The 18,988-nt window shown below is 33.9% G+C and overlaps 3 protein-coding genes across 9 annotated transcripts; 1 reads left to right on the top strand and 2 right to left on the bottom strand.

Moving 5' to 3' along the window:
• Positions 1-419: 419 nt before the first annotated feature.
• On the bottom strand, positions 420-5,089 carry LOC110815651 (Putative BCR, YbaB family COG0718). The gene is made up of 7 exons (XM_022043524.2): positions 4,917-5,089; positions 3,400-3,554; positions 3,037-3,137; positions 2,909-2,948; positions 1,579-1,650; positions 723-779; positions 420-640 (listed from the first exon to the last, which is right to left on the bottom strand). The coding sequence occupies exons 1-7, from the start codon at positions 4,975-4,977 to the stop codon at positions 566-568; spliced, it is 561 nt and encodes a 186-aa protein (XP_021899216.1). The 5' UTR covers positions 4,978-5,089; the 3' UTR covers positions 420-565.
• Positions 5,090-6,244: 1,155 nt separating this feature from the next.
• On the bottom strand, positions 6,245-18,317 carry LOC110815635 (zinc ion binding / nucleic acid binding protein). Of its 6 annotated transcripts, none has more exons than XR_015813438.1 (5): positions 18,079-18,317; positions 17,446-17,894; positions 13,005-13,727; positions 12,312-12,433; positions 6,245-6,643 (listed from the first exon to the last, which is right to left on the bottom strand). XR_015813438.1 is itself a non-coding variant. In XM_022043496.2 (3 exons), exons 1-3 carry the CDS (start codon positions 18,170-18,172, stop codon positions 13,080-13,082), a joined length of 1,191 nt encoding a protein of 396 aa, XP_021899188.1. In that variant the 5' UTR covers positions 18,173-18,317; the 3' UTR covers positions 12,103-13,079. The 6 variants fall into 6 exon arrangements, 1 of the variants encoding a protein (XP_021899188.1); XR_002539874.2 differs by having other exon boundaries at positions 12,312-12,413; XR_002539871.2 differs by having other exon boundaries at positions 12,312-13,727.
• LOC110815636 (uncharacterized) lies at positions 7,616-10,639 on the top strand. Of its 2 annotated transcripts, none has more exons than XM_022043497.2 (4): positions 7,616-8,687; positions 9,440-9,510; positions 9,607-10,006; positions 10,093-10,639. In XM_022043497.2, the coding sequence occupies exons 1-4, from the start codon at positions 8,565-8,567 to the stop codon at positions 10,285-10,287; spliced, it is 789 nt and encodes a 262-aa protein (XP_021899189.1). In that variant the 5' UTR covers positions 7,616-8,564; the 3' UTR covers positions 10,288-10,639. The 2 variants fall into 2 exon arrangements, with proteins under 2 accessions (XP_021899189.1, XP_088064016.1); XM_088207890.1 differs by lacking the exon at positions 7,616-8,687 and adding an exon at positions 9,138-9,218.
• Positions 18,318-18,988: the final 671 nt, after the last annotated feature.

Genomic DNA, 18,988 nt, shown 5'->3' with positions numbered 1-18,988 from the left:
AGACAGAAAGCTTCTTGTCTAGGATCGTACAAGAGTTCTCTCCGCATGCGTACTAGGTTCAATTTCCACAGCTCTATAATTGAATGCTATTGGATCATAGCACCCAATTTCAAATACCTTAACATCAGCACCTGCAGATAGTTTATGATATCAAATCTATCAACAATGATAAAAAAGTTACTAAAAATTTGAAACTCGAATATCTAGGAGTTCACCAATTCCTGCATGTGGCGCACAAAGGACTGACACTCGGTTGAAAAACTATTGATAGATGCTCTATTCCACCAACAAATAAACAAGTCTGTGACATGCACCTTCTTTCCCTCACTTTGCCATCAAATTCTGGGAGAATTGTAGCAATTAACGGGTAGTCAATCAATTAAAACACTCATGACTTCTATTTTGAGATAAGAAAAACAGGTTCTGAATACCTTTTTGAACTTGTAATTCAAATTAATAGTAAAACAAGTAAAGTAAAATCAATATGTAGTACAAATTGGCATTTGGCCTGCTTAATATACAAAATTGAAACTCATCTACCAATGCATGGAAAACAAAATTTTCCTTATTTTAATCCCTCACTAAGGCCTTGTGGCATGCCCAAGCTCTGAGCAAGATCGCTCATCCTTTCCTTCATGGCCTGGAAAAGCAAGACGTCTTAATAAAGATGAAACATGGCTTCATTTCTTTCTTTGAGGAGAAAAGACTTTGGAGATTCTTACCTGGACACTCTTCTGGTGCGCATCCTTGTATGCTTCGGTGACTAAAAGGGAAAGTTTCTGCATATAAACAAAAGTTTAGACAAAATTGTGCACCATACTAGCTCGCATTTGGTTTAGGAATATAAAAGGAATTAGTTTTTTAAACAGAACTTACGAGTCTCTTTTCAGTCAACATAGAATTCTGAAACCTATGGTTGAGACATTAGTTGCAATTTACATGCTCAAGAAGGGATAAATCCTCAGGGAAGACATACATTGGCCTCCATGAATAAAAACACAAATTGTTAATGCAAGATGCAAATTTCTTGTTTGGATCATGCATATTATCCTCTACATTTCCTTTTAGCTAAAATACACCCCTGTGCAGGGTCATCAAATAAGCAGAATGATGGAGGAACATTAGGGAAACAATTATACAAATTCGGAGTACAAAATTTGAACATCATTATTGCAGAACAACAAACTGAACGTTCAAATTTGAGGCAAATGCACCTGTTCCTAGGACATATTTTTACCAGTTACAGTAACATTAGGTACTTCGAGGATACAATTCTGCTTAAATAAGAAAATTTGTATTATGCCCTTGGATTGCATTGATTATACTACCCAACCTTGGAGTCAAAGAAAAATGCAAAAAAGAAAACTCTACACTCTACAGCATAAAAGCCTCAATTTTTCACAACAGAGGGAAGACTTCATGTAACAGCATTTATTAGTGCTACTAAGATTCTAAAAAAGATAGAAAAATCTCGCAATTGCATCTGTGTAAGCAAGAAACTGTATGCAGAACATCAAAGAATCAATTCAACTGTCCAGTTTAAAGAAAATAGGAAAAGGATCAGGCATATGCACTCACTTCGGCGCCTAATTCCATTGCTGCCTCAGTGATATCTGTCCGGACAGGTTGCTGGTTCCCTGACAAGGTTACCTGAAATATATAGTTTTGAAACTTATAAGGAAATTCAATAAATAGAGAACCTTATTTTTGTTTTATTTCTCTGTAAACAATAATAGTTTTTCTATAACCAGAAATAGGAGAAATTTTCGTTTTTATTGGATTATAAATCCCACAAAGAGATTTCTTTATATGAAGTTTGGCAAACCATTTATTCTACATCATGTATATGATCATCAGTACAAATTGGATGATGCTGTAGAAAATGTGACTGAAATGCCAGACAGACACAAGCTTTTTCCAAAATTACTTTTCTTTGGTATCAACTCTAACATAGAGTGGTAAAGTAATATGTATGAATGCTCCGTATTCCCACAATAAGATACTAGGATTGAGCTATATTTACTGCTTTGCCGTTACGATTTAATAAATAAAAGGCCAAGCCTTTGGCCCCCTCATCCCACATAGAAAAGATCTTGGGTTAGAAAGTAGATGCTCTTTGTCCTCATAATAAATTTTAGGGCTTAGGTGTCAAGTCCTACGAAAACCCTGTGTCCGGGTGAACTGCGAGCAAAGCACAATAAAAAACTCTCCATTCCTACTATCAGATGCATGTAGAAGCCAATCTGTGCAAGCTATCCAAGAAACAATTCCATTGCACATAGGTTGAGAAACAGAACAAGTAGGGGGACATGTCCATAGTGACTATGGCACATATGGACCAAAACTTGTACACACTCCATTCCTGTCCGTCTGATTAAAAAAAAAAAAACACTTGCAAATATTTTTCATATCTATATAACATATGCATTTCAAATTCTATGTTATTTCCATATTTTATTTTAAAGTTAAATTGTATGATAAAGTTTCGCTTGAGCTTAAAAGCAATTTGAGATTTTATATATTAATTAAAATTCTTGTATCACAGGGTAGGTAGCGGACTGAAGAACTTTCCCGCAGGGCAAAGGTTGGATTATCATTCAATGGCTGCCAGGATATGGGGCAATTATGGAGGTGAGTGGAGTAACCAAGCAGGTATAAGGAGAGGGTCACCCGCCCCATACCCCCCATTATCATCCTACACATGCCAAAGAAGACAAAAGCTTCTACAAAAATTATATTTTGTAAAGCCAGTTCATAATAAGATAATTTCAATGTTTTCAACTAGCAAACTGAGGAGCATCTAGGCATTAAAAAAATATTAAAACAATTTGATCATCCTAGTAGGGGAATGTCTACATTTCAAAAGGGAATAAATGGGAAAGAGGGCATGAGATGAGGAGAAAGATACCTTTACAAGCTCACCTTCACAATAACCATCAAATTCTGCTCTGAAATACAGAAGAAAGTGAATAACAACATCATTAAATCACACAAAAACAAGTTCAGATAATAAGGAATTAAATATATGGGCCATACGCAGCAAGCTCTTTCTGCACCCGTACTGCCTCGACTTGGACAACCATTTGTGCCTTCTTCACAGTTTCATACAAGTTTTGCATGTTGCCAAGGATTCCTGCCTAAATCAATTACAGGAAAAGAAACTTAAGTTTCAAATCAGACCAGGCTAGCTTGACTCAACATCCAGGGAGAAACATAAATAAGGTGAAGAATAGCATTATAAAATAAAATAAAACCAAGAATAATCATATATGCATGTAAAAGAAAGACAACGTTTATCGTATCATGAGTTTATCAGAAAGACAGCTAAATTTCTTATGAGAATTGCACATCTTCACCATCTAGATAGATGGGTACTTAATCGAAGAGTATGTTGTTTACCTTCGAAGGTGTGTCATCACTCTTCTCGTTATCCTTCTTTCCTCCAAATAATCCATACACACGGAGAGATCTATTATTGTTTCCAGAATTTTGCCGTTGACTCGGCCAAGACAAGTTCTGTTTACCAGCAAGATTCATATTTAAATTTGGCTTGCCTGAAAACATAAAAAAATAAGAAATAAATAAACAAAAAAGAAGCAATAACTCTTGTAACATCAAAAAATCACCCCTGACCCCCAACCACCCAAAAATAAAAGAAACATAAATGAGGCAGCCGACTGCACTATAAAAGCTGAATAGAAGTCCTGGTAAAAGTAAGAAAAAAATATGAATTGGGCGCTAGTCTAGCTCCCATCTTTTGCATATACCCAATTAAATCTAGGAAACATTAATCAAATTCTTTCTGAATTTAAAACCAAGAAACAATTTAACAACCAAAACCTTCATGAGTGCAAAATCTAGTAAAATAATTGTAAACAGAAACCAAAGAATTTTCTTCTCATTAAAATATCATAGACCCTTCAAGTTCCTTCTTTGCCATTCACATCCCATTTAAAATAACCGTGCCAATCATCAACCCCAAACGCAATCAAACAACAATTTCGAGACAGGAACATTATTTTTAAAAGGGCAAGTAATTAAGTGCTAAAAAAGTAACACTCTGGTTGGTTGCTCAGAGACTTATTGAGAAGAGAAAAGGAGAACTACTACAAGGCTAACATTTTTAGAACTGTTTAACAAATAGAAAACCTAACTTAGAGGAAAAAAAAAAACCAAACTCCATTAGCCCTGAGAAAAGAAGCAACAACTTGTTCCACATGAAAACTAACAGAAAAGAAAAAAGTAAATCAGGCAATTTCAAACATCGGGTCCTGGAATACTAAGTGGATGCTAGACTAGTTTAGTACACATTGTTCGTGGATGAAATCTAGAACATAACTTTTAGATTCTTTCTCAATTTATAACAAGCAAAGGTAAAAAATTCCACGACTTGTAAGTATCAAGAATACAAAGCAAAGTAATTGCAGACTAGAAAACTAGTCTCTTCTTACCAAAGCATCAGAAATAATTCAGTTTCCTTCTTTTTACACTGCCAATCCACATAGAAAGTACCCCTACACCTGTCACCAACTGATGCCAATGTCTAAACACAATCAAACTACAATTTCTATACTGCAACATAACTATCTTTCCTTCAGCACTTAAGGATCACTCCGTTATTAAAACGTCGAGCAACCAAGTACAAAACAAATAGTAAGAGCTCAGCTGAGAATCAATGAAGAAGTGTCTCCAAGGTCATATTTTTAGAGTTCTTTAGAACCAAATAACAAAATCCTACTTAAAACCCCCAACTCCATTAACCCTAAAAATTCTTACTCCAGCTAAATTCACCTCCCCATTTCTCCTTCCAGATTTTCACTCTTCTCAGTTCCAAACAGAGAAAACAGCCATTTACATCAAAATCGACCCCATTTATTTACATAGAGCCACATTAACATACAAAAATAGAGAAATACCGAGGGCAAGCTGCTTCCAGTCGTGTGAAATCTTAGCAGTGACCGCACTCGTCGATGCCATGGATCGCCTCCCACTCTTCTTCAACCTCGAAAGACAAATTTGGGATTGCCCTCCACTGATTTTTAAGCGAGATAATTTTCTTCACTTTTTTTTTTTTTTCCTCTTTCAGACAGAAGATAAAGAGGGATTTTTATTTGAAGCTGTTCGTATATTGTGGCTTTTTCTTTCAACCAATCATATGAATACACGTGGCACGACAATGCCGACTTCCTCAGCATTTTCACATGGGTTTGGGCTAAAGTGTTTTACCGTATGGGTCTTGATGGATAATACAATAGCCTTTTGGTTACTACAAGCTTTAAATGTCCTCAGTGTATTTCCAAAATATATATATATATATATACAAATTATATATATATATTATTACGTAATTAATTGGTAATAATTTTGATTAGTTAAATATTGTTAAGGTTATGTTTAGAATAAAATTATAAATATTCTATAATTTAATTATAATTCACATGTAATCTAACTAAGAAACATTGTAAATTACATTAAAATGACAATAAATTTAAAGGCCAAGTGTGTAAGTCAACGTAACTTGGTAGAGTAAACTAGCTTTTCGAGATGATTGTTTGAAATGGTTAAATAAAAGCTTTGTTTATTCATGCTCCTTCTTGATTATATTTATACATCGTATGACCACAAACCTTTACATTGAAAGGATTGATTGGTCGCTTCTCTTGGGTGCTAAAGGAAGAGACTTCTAATTAATTTATAATTGTAATTAATATGTTTTTAATATAATAAATATTAATTATGTACTATATAAAATTTGAAACTTAAATATTTATTTTAAATTAAAATTAGATAAAATTTCGTTATTAGAAATGATTAATATTAATAATTGATGATCGATCGTGAGAATTTCGACAACATATATATCTCAGAATCATGTATGCGCTTGTATAAGCTGCCCAAAATGTTTTACACTTGCATTAATATCGTGGCTCCTCTATGATAACAGTTAATTACTTCATCGAACTTTAGAAAAAAAAAAACAAATGTAATCTATATATATAATTTTATTATACTATATATATATATATATAGATTAAGCTCTAGAATTTTTGCAGTCAAAGTATATATATATTTTTTCTCCAGAGCTACTGTTTATATAACTCCTGGGTGGGAAATATTGTTTACGTAATTAGCATCACTTAAATCAGAAACAAAAGCCCACCGTGTTGAATTGTCAATAGAATGAAGCTGAACGAGAAGATAAATACCACGAGAGAGGCATATGTAATTATAGTGTATATAAATATATATATATATATATGTAGGCTTTTTCCGATGGAAAGATTAGAGGGGAAAAGAAGTGAAAAGTACAATCCAACTTTTCTGTTTACCCCGTGGAATACAAAACTGAAAAGAAGAAACTTTTTTGCTCTTGCACTCAATTATCGGCTATCATGTCCTCAAATTCAAGAAGCCAACTTTTTTCTTCACTGCCAACAGTGTAGCCTCTCGAAAGAGAAATATAAATATATATATATATATGATAACAGTGACAGAGAGACAAAGGGCACCCATCTTTTATTCCACACTTCCACTTGTGAGAGTTTGTTAGGTAGCCATTTATTTCAAATTGCCAAGTTCACATCACCACTGCATATGAATCACAGCACTGCACCTGTCTGTGTTTAAAGACATGGTAGAGACCCTAAAAAGGGCATCACAGCAAAACCTCTCTGTAAAATGCAGTCAAACAATACTTTTCCCCCCCTCTCTCTCTAGACAAACATACTTATATGTGAGAGAGAGAGAGAGAGAGGAAGAATATAATGAAGAATAGAACATGTATTGTTGGATGCACAGTGTATTTTTTTTTTAATTGTTTAATTAGCAAAAGACATGGCCACCGACAAAATTTTCAGACGATGGACATTGTCTTCTCCTCAGCTTCATCCATCTGTGGAGAGGGCCTAACTGGTACGCCAATTTTGTTTTTGTTTTTGTTTTTTCATAAAAAAGAGTTTTCTTGTCAAGGTGGGTGGGTTTAGAACAGTTTCCAGCACTATATTAACAACACTTCATTAACGGTTAGTGAATTTACGAACATACCCTTTTTTCTCTTTTTGAAAATGGGTATTTCATGTTACTCAAATGGTTATTTGCAGAAACTGGGGAATCGGGTAGTTTTTTATTATTATTATTATTTCTACAGGACGATTAAATTGAAGTTTTGGTTTTCCGCCAAGTGGCTAGGAAGGTGGGGGTGGTGCCCGGAATCCAGAAGGTAGGTGGACTGGATGTGGATGGGATCTTTAAATTCCATGAAAGGATAAGGGAAGTATGCAGAATTACCATTCTACCCTTCATGGGGTATATATTACCAGATGTGAAGGGAAGCCAGAAATTTCTCATGTGATTCTTCCCCCCCGTATAAATGGATTGTCATTTCAAACCCAGATTGGATTTGGACTTCACTCTTACTTTGCACGAGTAGAATTGGAAAAGCAATTTGGTGTATGTAAAAAACAGAGAAAGGAAAGCATCACTGAGAAGAAAGTAGAAATGGATATTTTTGGAAATTCACAAGTAATAGATTTCTATGATGAGTATAGTAATAAATTAAAAATTAAAAAGCATATATATAAATATTATATATATCACTCTCTCTGTCCATCTTCTCACCACAATCCAAAGCCTAAAAATAAGGCAGTACCAACATCAACTGCAACAAACGCCAGCACCATCACCACCAACAACAACAGCAGCTACACATCAGAAAAAACAGCATCATCCCAATTTTTTTTTTCCCCTTTCTATCTGCTGCTTTGCTTTTTTATTCCCCTCAGCCCAAACCTTTTTCTCTCATACCTCATCAAAAAACCATCCCTTTCTCTCTCTAGAAAAAAACTCTTATCTTTCTCTCTCTAGAAACAGGCAAAGGAAAAAAATCATGCCAAAAACAAGGAAAGAAGAAAGATGGAAACAACTCCACGCAGACTCCCATCAAAAACAAAGAAGAGTCCACACTACACCCAACTCTCTCTCTCTCTCTCTCTCTCTCTCTCTCTCTCTCTTTCTTCAATGGCCCAGCTGGACCAAAATTTATGTAGAAGAAAAACAAAAAAGAAAGAATTGGAAAGATAGAGAGAGAGGAGATAGATGTCTTCAAATGTCCTCCAACCAAACCCACCTCACGAAAAAACTTCTTTCTTTCTATTTCTCTTTTCTCTTTCTCAACAGCACGAAATTAAAAACTCTCTTGCCAGAAATGCCCTTCTGCAACCCCCCAAAAAATCCCATCTTCATCACTGTCTCAACTATCAAAAGAAACATTTTTTTCACCGAATTATGTGGGCTTCTTTGGGGTTTCTTGGTCTTGGTCAGAGTTGCACAGAGAAAACAGGAAAGCGAGAACCTTCCCACCCTCCTCTATCTCTATCTCTCTCTCCCTCTTTCTTGCCTCTATCTCTCTCTAACCTCTTCTTTTATTTCTTTTATTCTTGCTTGCCCATATTTCTTCTTTCCTCTTTCTCATCGAGGGTTTTCTTTCTCTTTCCTCCCTTATTTCTCTGTAATTGTTTGTTTTTGGTTTTTGGATTGTTGTTCTTCCTCTTTCTCTCTGTGATCCAATGAAGATGAAAGGTGCCGTTGCTCCGATTGAGTCTTCTCTCTTCGCCGATGTTTATGTGGATCCGAGGACCCGGTTCAACAAGCATCAGAGTCTTGCGCAAGACTATAAAGAGTTGCAGAAGGTAGTTTTTCTTTCTCGGTTTTCATGATCTTTTAATTCTCTATCGTGGGTTGTTGCCAGATCTGGTGTTTTGTTTTATCTTCTTTGGCGGTTGTTTGGCTTGATATTATCTGGTTTATCTTGATCTGTGTTTAATCTGCTAGGATAAAAGGGTTCTGGATCTTATGTGGGGCGCTATGGATCTTATTATTTTGTTTTTTCTCTGTATTTTTTATCTTCTTTTTTCTTGAGGAAAAAATAGGAAAGAAGAAGTGAAATTTTGATTCTTATGTTTTTAATCAAATGATTCTCAGTTATATATGTACAAATATGCAGCTGTATTCAGCTCATGTCAGCAGAAGTTTTTGTTTAACTCATAATACAAACAAGAAAACGGAATCAATATTCATCCTTTAGTAATCTTTTTGGTGGTTTGATGGCCTTTCCTTTTGTGTTAGGATCCACGGGTTGTATTTTCCAAATCTACTTCCATCGTCCTAGTGATCTGTAATTGGATTTGTATGGTTTCTTCTATCTTCTATGCGATAAAGAGGTAAAAAAGGAGTTCACTTTTTGGTTATACGGACGTTCAGCTTTAATCTATGTCTCTAAGAAATCTCTGTATTTCATTTTCTTATCTTTTTTTTTTTTTCGCTTTGGGGGAGGGGGGAGGGGGAAAGGAGTGGGGTTAATGTCTGAATGCTTTTCATATATGGCTTGATTTTCACTTGCTCAGAAACAAATGAATTTATTTTCTTTATATTTGTTTTCCAGGAAACTGAGGCCATGAAAAAGAAGCTGCTGATCATGAAACAGAAAAAAATGACTCTGATTGCTGAAGTCAGGTACAGTTTTGTGGCCTCGTATCAATAGTTGGTTCACAAAGTTCCTACAATCTAATGTATACTAGAATTAACTTCCTCTATGCTTATTGCTTGCAGGTTTCTGAGAAGAAGATACAAATATCTCATACAGAATAAGTCTTCAAAGACTCCAAAAGCAAGAACTTTCATGCAACCGCAGAATTCAGATTTACGAAGTAAACAAATTATTAAGGAAATGAAGTACAATGGAAAGGAAGCTGGTTTGCCGCCTCCTGTTCCGCGTTTTGACTTGAACCAAAAGGGAAAAGTTCACGTCGGAAAGGATGCTACGCATGTGCGAACTTCTGCTCCAATTTTTGATTTAAACCAAAAGCATAGGATTTACAGCCACGGGAATGAGGCCTTGCGGAATTCCTTCATGATTCCTGACTTAAACTTAGCAGAAAGGGTTTATAACAACGGAAAGGAAACCACAATGCGAAGCATGACCCCAGTTTTTGACTTAAACCAGATTTCGGTACTCAATCAGTAAACTCTATAAGCTGTGAGCTTGGTTTTGTTTGCTGTGTAGTTTCCATGAGTTGATGTTTCACTTTGTTGCAGAGGGAGGAGGAGGAATTAGCGGCTTGTGGAGAGACAATGTTGGTGGAGGACTTGAAGAACAATTCAATCAGAAGCGGAAACGAGGAGCTGCTAAGTGACATGAAGTTATCAGTTTGTAGGAACATTGGAAATGGGTCAAACCGGGCAGGGAAGAGGAAGATTTCATGGCAAGATCAAGTGGCATTGAGAGTCTGAGTTTTTCTTCAAACTTGGAAGTGAAAAGATCATAATGCTATATAGTTCTGGTGGGGGTTAAAGCCCTTGCCTTGCCTTGCCTTGCCTTGTTATATGTAGGTCTCATTCTTTACTTTGCTTGATTTTTCTTTTTTTGTAAAGATAAAGAGGGATATATTTAGAGTTTATAGGTGATGGGGTGGAGGGTAAGACTCATGTATTGCTAATCTTTAGAAAGTAAGGTTGTTTACTTATGGTAAGTGTCTTTCTTGCTAATTAGCTGGATTAGGTTAGGAAGAAATTTGAAATTCCACAAGCTATTGTTAGATTGATACAGTATTTATTCCAATTTCCAGATGCAGTTCCTTTTGCATTCTTTTAAACATAAGTCAAATGAATTTTATTGGTGAAAATTATTTGAAAATCCTACATTGATTCTAATCACAAGAAAACATAAATTCTTTACAGAATAATAAACAAATAGTTATAAATGAAGTTTTATACTTTGTTTAAATAAGTTTTGGTGATGGTTAATTAATGTATAATAATGACAGTAATTAGATAACAATGATATAGGATGAAAATGATAAAAATTTTTTATGTTTGGATAATTGTATATTAATATATGTTAATGATATATTTTTGTTTGGATGATAAGATAATATAATTATATTCAGTTAAATTATTTATTTAAGATAATATAATTATATTTTCAGTTAAATTATTAATTTATCTTTATTTATGTAATAGTAAGTGTTATATAAAAAAAATATAATAAATAATAATAAAAATTTTAAATTATTTATCAATATAATTATATTTTTATTTAAATAAATAATTATTATAAATTAAATTTTTATATTTAATAAAATAACTAATAAATTATGATAATAAAAATAGAATTAAGTATATTATATAAGAGTATTAAAAAAAAATAACATGTCATTCACATATTACTATTGAAAATTAAAACAAACATGATTTTTTTACACCCGTAAAATACCATACATTAAAATTTTATCATTTATTACTATTCAAAGAGAGTGTTAATTTTAAATGCTTTATTTTAATTAAAATTATTTTGAGGTTTTTTTTTTATAATCTTATAAAAAACTTGTATTTAGTTAAAATAAGTGTAGTTTTCAAATAATTTTTTTTGTTTCAAAAAGGAATTTATTATTCCAAACAGCTTGTTTTTTGTTTTGGTTGCTACATGTAAAGTTTCTTCATTTTTATATACCCTGGCCGGCAGAGCGTAGAAGGAACTGGACATTTTTGTGGTGCAATTGAAAATGAAAAGATAAACTTTTTTTTTTTCTCTTTTGCAAAATCAAATAGATTATCTAATCAATCTAAGCTGAGGTTTAATAACTTTGTTCAAAATTTCCTTTCCCAATAAAAGTGGAATTTCCTATTTTAAGATCACAGTTGGATAATTAACTAAAAAAATCTATTTTATGAAAAGAATAGATAAGATCAAAATTGAATTCATATCTTAAAAATCAAAGCTGAATTTTTTAATGTAAAAAATAATTTATGAAATGAGAATGTATGGACTTATTCAGCAAAAACCCTTTTGTTATTCTCTGAGGCAAAGGAAGAAACTGCAGTAGGTAAAATAGAGAAATGGCATCTACCCTAACAAGAAGATAATGTTCTCTTTTTGTACTCTTTCCTCTTTTTTACGTGTGGGATTGTTGGGGGATGTCGATTTCAGTGCAGTGCAGAGAAAAAGGTTAGAAGCCTGATAAAGCTTCATGGGTAATCAGGTTTTTACTATAGCGTCTAAAGATCACTGTGTCTAATATTCTATGTTTTATTGTAAGTTAATAAAACTTGTGTACAGTAATTGATAATATATGAATTTACTAAAATATTAAAAGTCACCTCCCAACATCATAAAGGACTTATATACTCAATTGTGAAAAAAAAAAAAAAAAAACTTACAAAAAGTTAAAATTTTCATAAGAAGTCAAGTTTTCATTGCCATTATTATATCTAAACTTTCATCATATACCAGAAACCAAAGTTGAAAGAGACATTACCAGGTGAACCACCCTTGGCCAAAGCATCATATAAGCCATCGAGATGGGAACATCACGCATGATGAGCTCTTTCAGTTAACTTGAGAATTGAGAGAATATCCACTTTGATGATGAAATGGCAACTTGCACGAAAACATCAAATATTAAAATCGTTCTCGTAATGGGTAAGACTAACAAAGAGGCAAAAGTTACATGTTTTGAGCTTGAAATATTAAGTATGAGCAGTAACTAACTTTTAACTGGCTAATTTTAATATTTTTTAATAGTGAGTGCTAATTTTTTTACCAGTAAATTTTAGTATTAAAATTAATAATTTCTAAAACAATTAAAAATTAATTACAGTTAGCAAGTATGTTCTATTCACACTCATAGAAAGACTACTTATGCCTAATAAATCTTACATATAGTGGAGAAGTCTATATTTAACAGGCATGGTACTCAAAGACATTTATACAAGGCATGTAAATCAGTATATACGAGACAAACTGTTATTCTTATTACCTACAAGAGAGATGATGGTATAGCCATTTTCATCATTTTTTATTCTAATTCAACTAGGAGGAGAACCTCATCATATGTTAAATTTTCCAATTAAAATCTTATGTCTGATTAAATCTCTAACAGAAGAAACGTCAATCTAGGCCTGGAGTTGTTGCTCGGTACCTCTAGTGAGACTGTATAGTTAAAATTTACCTGCGGATATCGATTGATCCACATCCAACCACAATATCTGTTGTTTTCTGATTTTCTTCTTTGCCTGGCTGATACTTAGGATGTGCTGTCGATGGCAGTGTTAGTCTTGATAGCTACGCTGTTTAAGCTAAGCTCCCGAAGCAAAGCTGCATGCTTTTTCCCCATTTTATGATCCTCCATCACCACTTCAGAGTATGCTCCAACAAAACACAAGTCGCACCAATACTTAAACTTCTTTCGAGATTTTGGTGTTTTTCCCCCTGCTCTTTCTGCTGCTGCCTTGCCTTTCTTCTCATTCCTTGCTTGTTTCTCTGATGGCAGCTCATCATTCTTGTTCTTTGAATCTTCTCCTTCCTTTTGTTTGGAGCCTTTCCCAGTTTTATCAATTTGAAGCCATATCTCTTCTATTTTTGTCTTCAACTTTGTTTCAGCGTTGCCTGTTGAGTCTGTATACTCAGAAACCTGAGTTCTCTTTGGCGACGACTCACCATTCGAGTTCTCCACCTTCAAAGCTCGCAATCCTGCTTCCTTGGCTTTGTGTTTCTTACCTCGGAGGTGCTCATTCAAGGTTTGCTCGCTTGTGACACTAACCTGACAGAGGGCACAACTCCATTCTTTCTTGGGATTCTTCTTCGGTACAAGCAAAGGGAGGTCGTCAGCACCAACAGCGAGCAGTGTCTCAGCTTTCCGCTTTGCTCCAGTATGATTAGGATTGGGCCTAGCCTGCACTAATAATACTCAGAACACAATATACACAACCAGAGAAGCAAAACATTGATGTACAGGGGAAAGGTAAAAGTCAGAACTTCCTATATTAACTGCACTCTCCACCGTACTAAAAGAATCAACATTTTCTTCTGCTTCTAGTTTTTTGGAAAATCCACCATCTATCGTCAATAGTTTGAAAAGTGTGATGGACCATGACCCATTTCGTGCTAGTTTAGGAAATCTAGACTCATCAGCTAGTTCAATGTAGATTTCCTAGTTGATCTCAAAAAAACCAAAACATGTCCTAATGAAATCGTTCCAGTTCTACTAATGCAACTGAATGGAACTCTCAACAAACTATATATAATTGAACCCAATAAGAAAAATTAGTTATGACCAGTATTTCTTATTACGTCAACCATAGCACCTGCATGATTCTATCTTTCTTATTATGTCAACCATAACATCTGCACAGCGTCATAACATGATTTCTCAAAACTTCAAATCCAGATTATATTCCTCTCTTCATAACAATCAGAACAGAAAATAAAGGAAATGCAGGAAAATAACTAACAGTAGCATAGGTGGATTACAAAAGAAACAGAAAATATTCTTCTATTCTAACTAATCAAGTTATTAGCCATCGTAACGTATCGTCAGAGCAAGATCATGTTTGACCATAGAAATCCACCCCCCAACCAACCGACATAAAAAAACTTTTTTATCTTCTTCAGTGGAATACCAAGGATAAGTATTTGCCAATTCACTAGCTTTAGGAGTATGTTTGGGTTTGTGCATTCATACACCTACATCTGCGCATGTAGGTATTTCTAGATTTTCACCACCTCAATCAGATTAGATCACATGGCTTGGCAAAAGGAAGCAAAAACAATGATGGCTAAGGGATCCATGAAATATTGTCCCCATGACTACTAGATGGCCCTTTAAGGACTGGCTTTTGATATGCTGGCCCACAATTAGAAAGATTGAGACGCAAAATTTAGAAAGCCAGGGCACATGGCATGTCAATAAGAACTCCCAAAAGCAAAACAGATAGCAATGTCGTTAACTAGTCATTAACAGTTAGAACCTAAGAGGTATACTTCTCTAAACGACTAAATATATCTTTATCACAAAACAGGAGTTTTCACTTCACCCTCAGAAAAAAATAAAAAAAGAAAGATCCAACAGGCAAACAGCCATCAATTCCAGCTTGAGAAACCACAAAGTGGAAGTTGGAGGGGGAGTACAGGAGTGACTGGATGCCTTGCCCCCACAACTTCCTTTCTCCAACCTCCTGCTGGAAAGTGGATGATATTACATCAAATCTAGAATAATTAACTTTTAGGAAAGATGGATGAGTTAGGTCTTGAATCTCTTTATCTTTTAGCTTGAAATTACCAGTATCTCATCATGTTTCTTTTCACTTTCAGATTCTTAAAGCTTACATAGTTCAAATTGTCCATCTTTATGATGTTGGATGTTGATTTCATTTTTAATCCTGAAACTTTGTTTCATAAAATTTTTAATCTTGAAATTTGTTTCATAGAATTTTGAAACTAACTTTATAGTGGGGTCTTTGTTGATAAAGTTCATCAATGAAATCTAATTAAAAATCCACATGCATAAGGTTATTAAATTTCTGCTTTTTAATTACTTTTTGCTTGTTTCTTTACTAGTCTTATTGTCTTAATCATGCTTTCAAACAAGGCTTCAAGCTTAAATGGTCACAATTGGGAATTCTAGTATCGGTGAAATTTGATATCAGCAGATATTTTTATTTACCAAAACTTTACATTTTGTTTATATAACTCTATTTAGGCAATCTTAAATTTTCTGAGAAAATTAAGAATCCTCAAATACTTTATCACATGACACAGAGAAATACAATCATACAAATGAATCACACAGTAACCTCATGAAATGTCATTAATGAAACGGATCAAGCAAGAGGTTCATATAAAACTCCCCTCCCTAACATGTAAGAGTCTGTTTCCAATAGTAGTGTGTTTCCAAGAGCTAATTAAGCATTTGATTAAAGTAATTAAAGAAAGGATATCTTCAGGCAACAAACTAAAAAAACTTCCAAATTTATATCCAGCTCTATCATTCATGTGTTTATCCTACAAAGGAAAATAAGCAATACCTAAAACACAGAGAAAACCTGTCATTTTGATTTCAACTTTATTTTCAGATATCTACATCAGGAGAGGAACCTCCCTTCCCTCCCTAAATAAGAGTACAAGAGAAGAGGCAACTGAACCTCAGGTGAGGGTGAAGCCTTATTAAAACTGGAAGTGTTCATCATCCACTCTAAGTTACATTGTCATCCCCTTTGTTCAAAGGACCATAGTGTTATGTGTTTAATAGTTTAGAGTCTCTTGGCTACATTCCGAACACAGGGGACAAACATACAATATATAGAGACTAAAAATTATATTAACCCTAAAATTTCATTTACACCAGTTAAAATTGTCCACTTTTATTCAGGAGTGAATGAAAAACTGAATTAGGCTGTATTTAATACATATAACTAGTTTCTAGTTTTCAGTGCCCAAGTATGTTTATACTTAAAACGTATGGACGATAATTAAGAATGAAAACAATGTTTAGAAATTAAAAGTAGAAACACAACATATGCTTCAAAATAATTATAAAAAGAATTATACTTAAGATCAATACCTACTTTGGAGGATAAGAAGCTCTTAAAATGGAAACTTTTTAGCGAGAGAAAATATTTTTATAATTACAAAGATATCACGGTATTTTCAAATAATTTAGGCCATTTAGAAAAAAAAAAATGGTTTTACTTAAATCTGGTTAGGATCTAGAAACATTTGATTTCATCTCTATTATTTCGATACTTTTTCTTTAATGCTAGGGTTTTATTTCCTGTTTATCTCATCTGTGTTCTTTTCTCTGTTTCATTTTGTTCTTTTTTAATTGTCTGCCTCATATATCTCTCTCCCTATATTCCTTCTATTTTTTCACCAAAATTTCCTCTAATTCTGTACGAGCTTCAATAAGTCAACTTCAAACCATGTATTCATGTATAATCATGTATATCTAGAGGAAAGAAAATTAAAAACTGTTTTCATATACCAAACAAAACCTTAGATTCTTCAAAAGAGCATAAAAACAGTCAAAAGAGTCCAAACAAATATATTTAGTAGACTTTGCATGCATTCGTGTTTAAAGATACTCCTAGTTTCTCAGATCTGATGCATGGCCAATTTGTTTTTATGCTCATGTATATGTGACATGTGGCATTTTCTAACTGACAAAACCAGAAAACAAATGCCATGAAGAGAAACATTAGGAAACTGCACGGACTGTTGCATAACCACTTATAAAGGACACAATTCACCAAGGGACCACCAGTCAAGTTATGAAAATTTCTAGGAGATGTTCACCTTCGACGTCAGGGATTTATTCATCAGCAATCCAACCCAACGAGAACAATCATAGATGAACGAGACTGAGGGGATTAAAAAAGTAAGGAAAACAAATTCTAATCCCGGTACATACGGTGAACACGTATTGTTTCTTTATGATTTCAAAAAATCCCGAACAGAAAGGATGAAAGTGAAACATTAAAATGAACAGGGTTACGGAAACCCTTTCTATCATTGTCTACCTACATGGAAGGAACTACGAAGTCATTCATCCACTAGTTGTCGAAAAGCACCAAGTGCGACTAGAGATTTAAAAGAGAGAAAATGAGAGCGCTAACCAGCATAATCAATTTATCCTTGCTAGACGCCGGAGGAGGCTTGACCTCAGCTGAGTCAGTCCCTGTGGCCTCTGACAACCGCACCATCGGCGACGGAAACAACATATCAAAACCGGCCGTACGCCTGGCTGTACGAGAAGCCATCCACTCGTCGAGACAGCCATTCTCGTACGGATACCCTGATGGGAGCCAGGGGTTGAAGAGCATTGTCCGCCTATCCTCGAAAGACAGCCTCATCTCAGCGGCTCTCCGAATTGACATCTCTCTCTCCATCGCCATCTCTCTCCTCACCTCTGCCTCCAGCAATCGTCGCCGCGCGACTTCTTCCGCGATGATCTCCTCGCGGATTCGCTCTTTCTCCATCTCCCGTTTCACTTCTTCCCGATGCTGAAACACCGTAGGATTTTCCATTAGGTCGAGTTTTCTCGGAATATTGCTCGGCAATCCATCTGCAACAAAGCGTTCAAATCAGATATTTCGGTTCATTGAGATGAGCACATTCTGTTCCATTGGTGGAAAAAAAGCAGCGCAATGCTTAGAAAGCAAAATTCCGCTCTTCTTTTATTTCACTTCACTTTTCTCAGCAAACAAACAAACAGATAAAAGAAAATTCCGGAATAAAAACTTACGGACCTTGCACTGCTTGTTCGCCGAAGTAACTGAAGCCAATTGGAGCCGCGATATTCGACCGCCTTCTATCATCGACGGCTCGGAACTTGAATTCCATCTAAGCAAAGTACCGAACCAATAGAACAGTGCAGATTACGGAGAGAAATCAGTAATCAAGTAACCTCTGAGAGCACAACGAACGGTGGGACTGTAGAGAGGGAAAAAGAGAAGCTGTCTTTTTGAAAACGCGGGGACCTTTTGGTTTTCTGGCGTTTTATAGTAGTGTGGGAGTCAATTCGGATAAGACAGTTTCAACCTTATTTATTATATGTGGGACTTTTTTTATTTTTATTTTTTTTGTAAAAAAAGGAATCGAACCTCTAACCGACTGTTTTTTTGAATTTTTCAATTTTTAAAATTTGTATTTTTTACATAATTTTTTTCTTTTTCAATTTATATTTTTTATAATTTGCATAATTTGAACAAAAATAAAATTAATAACTATATTAATGATATTTTTAGTTGAGTGTTTGAACTTATAATAGAGATTTTTTAAATTTATATTATAAAATAAACGTAACAAAGTTAGATAATTTTTAAATTATTAATAATAGAATAATAATTACGTATGGTATGTAACTATAATTTTTTTTAAATGCATGATAATAATAAGATTTAAATTTAAATTATTAACTTTATAATATTAATGTTAAATTATATAAAATAAATTAATAATAAATTTAAATTATAAATTATCATAAAATAAATTAGTTCATTTTACCTTATAATTTTAGAAAATTTTTACACATTATATCGTAGTTAAGATATCATAAATATTTGATTATGATATTAAAAATCTCTAATAGTATTATTTGTAATGGCTATTTAATTTTAAATACTTTATTATTTATTGAATTATTTAATTTTATAGTGT

The sequence above is a fragment of the Carica papaya genome, chromosome 7 (genome assembly GCF_054855325.1).
Source record: "Carica papaya isolate Zhongbai chromosome 7, ASM5485532v1, whole genome shotgun sequence".
Taxonomy (NCBI): domain Eukaryota; kingdom Viridiplantae; phylum Streptophyta; class Magnoliopsida; order Brassicales; family Caricaceae; genus Carica; species Carica papaya.
The sequence above is the reverse complement of the archived record's forward strand: the minus strand, read 5'-3'. Positions and strand labels throughout refer to the sequence as shown.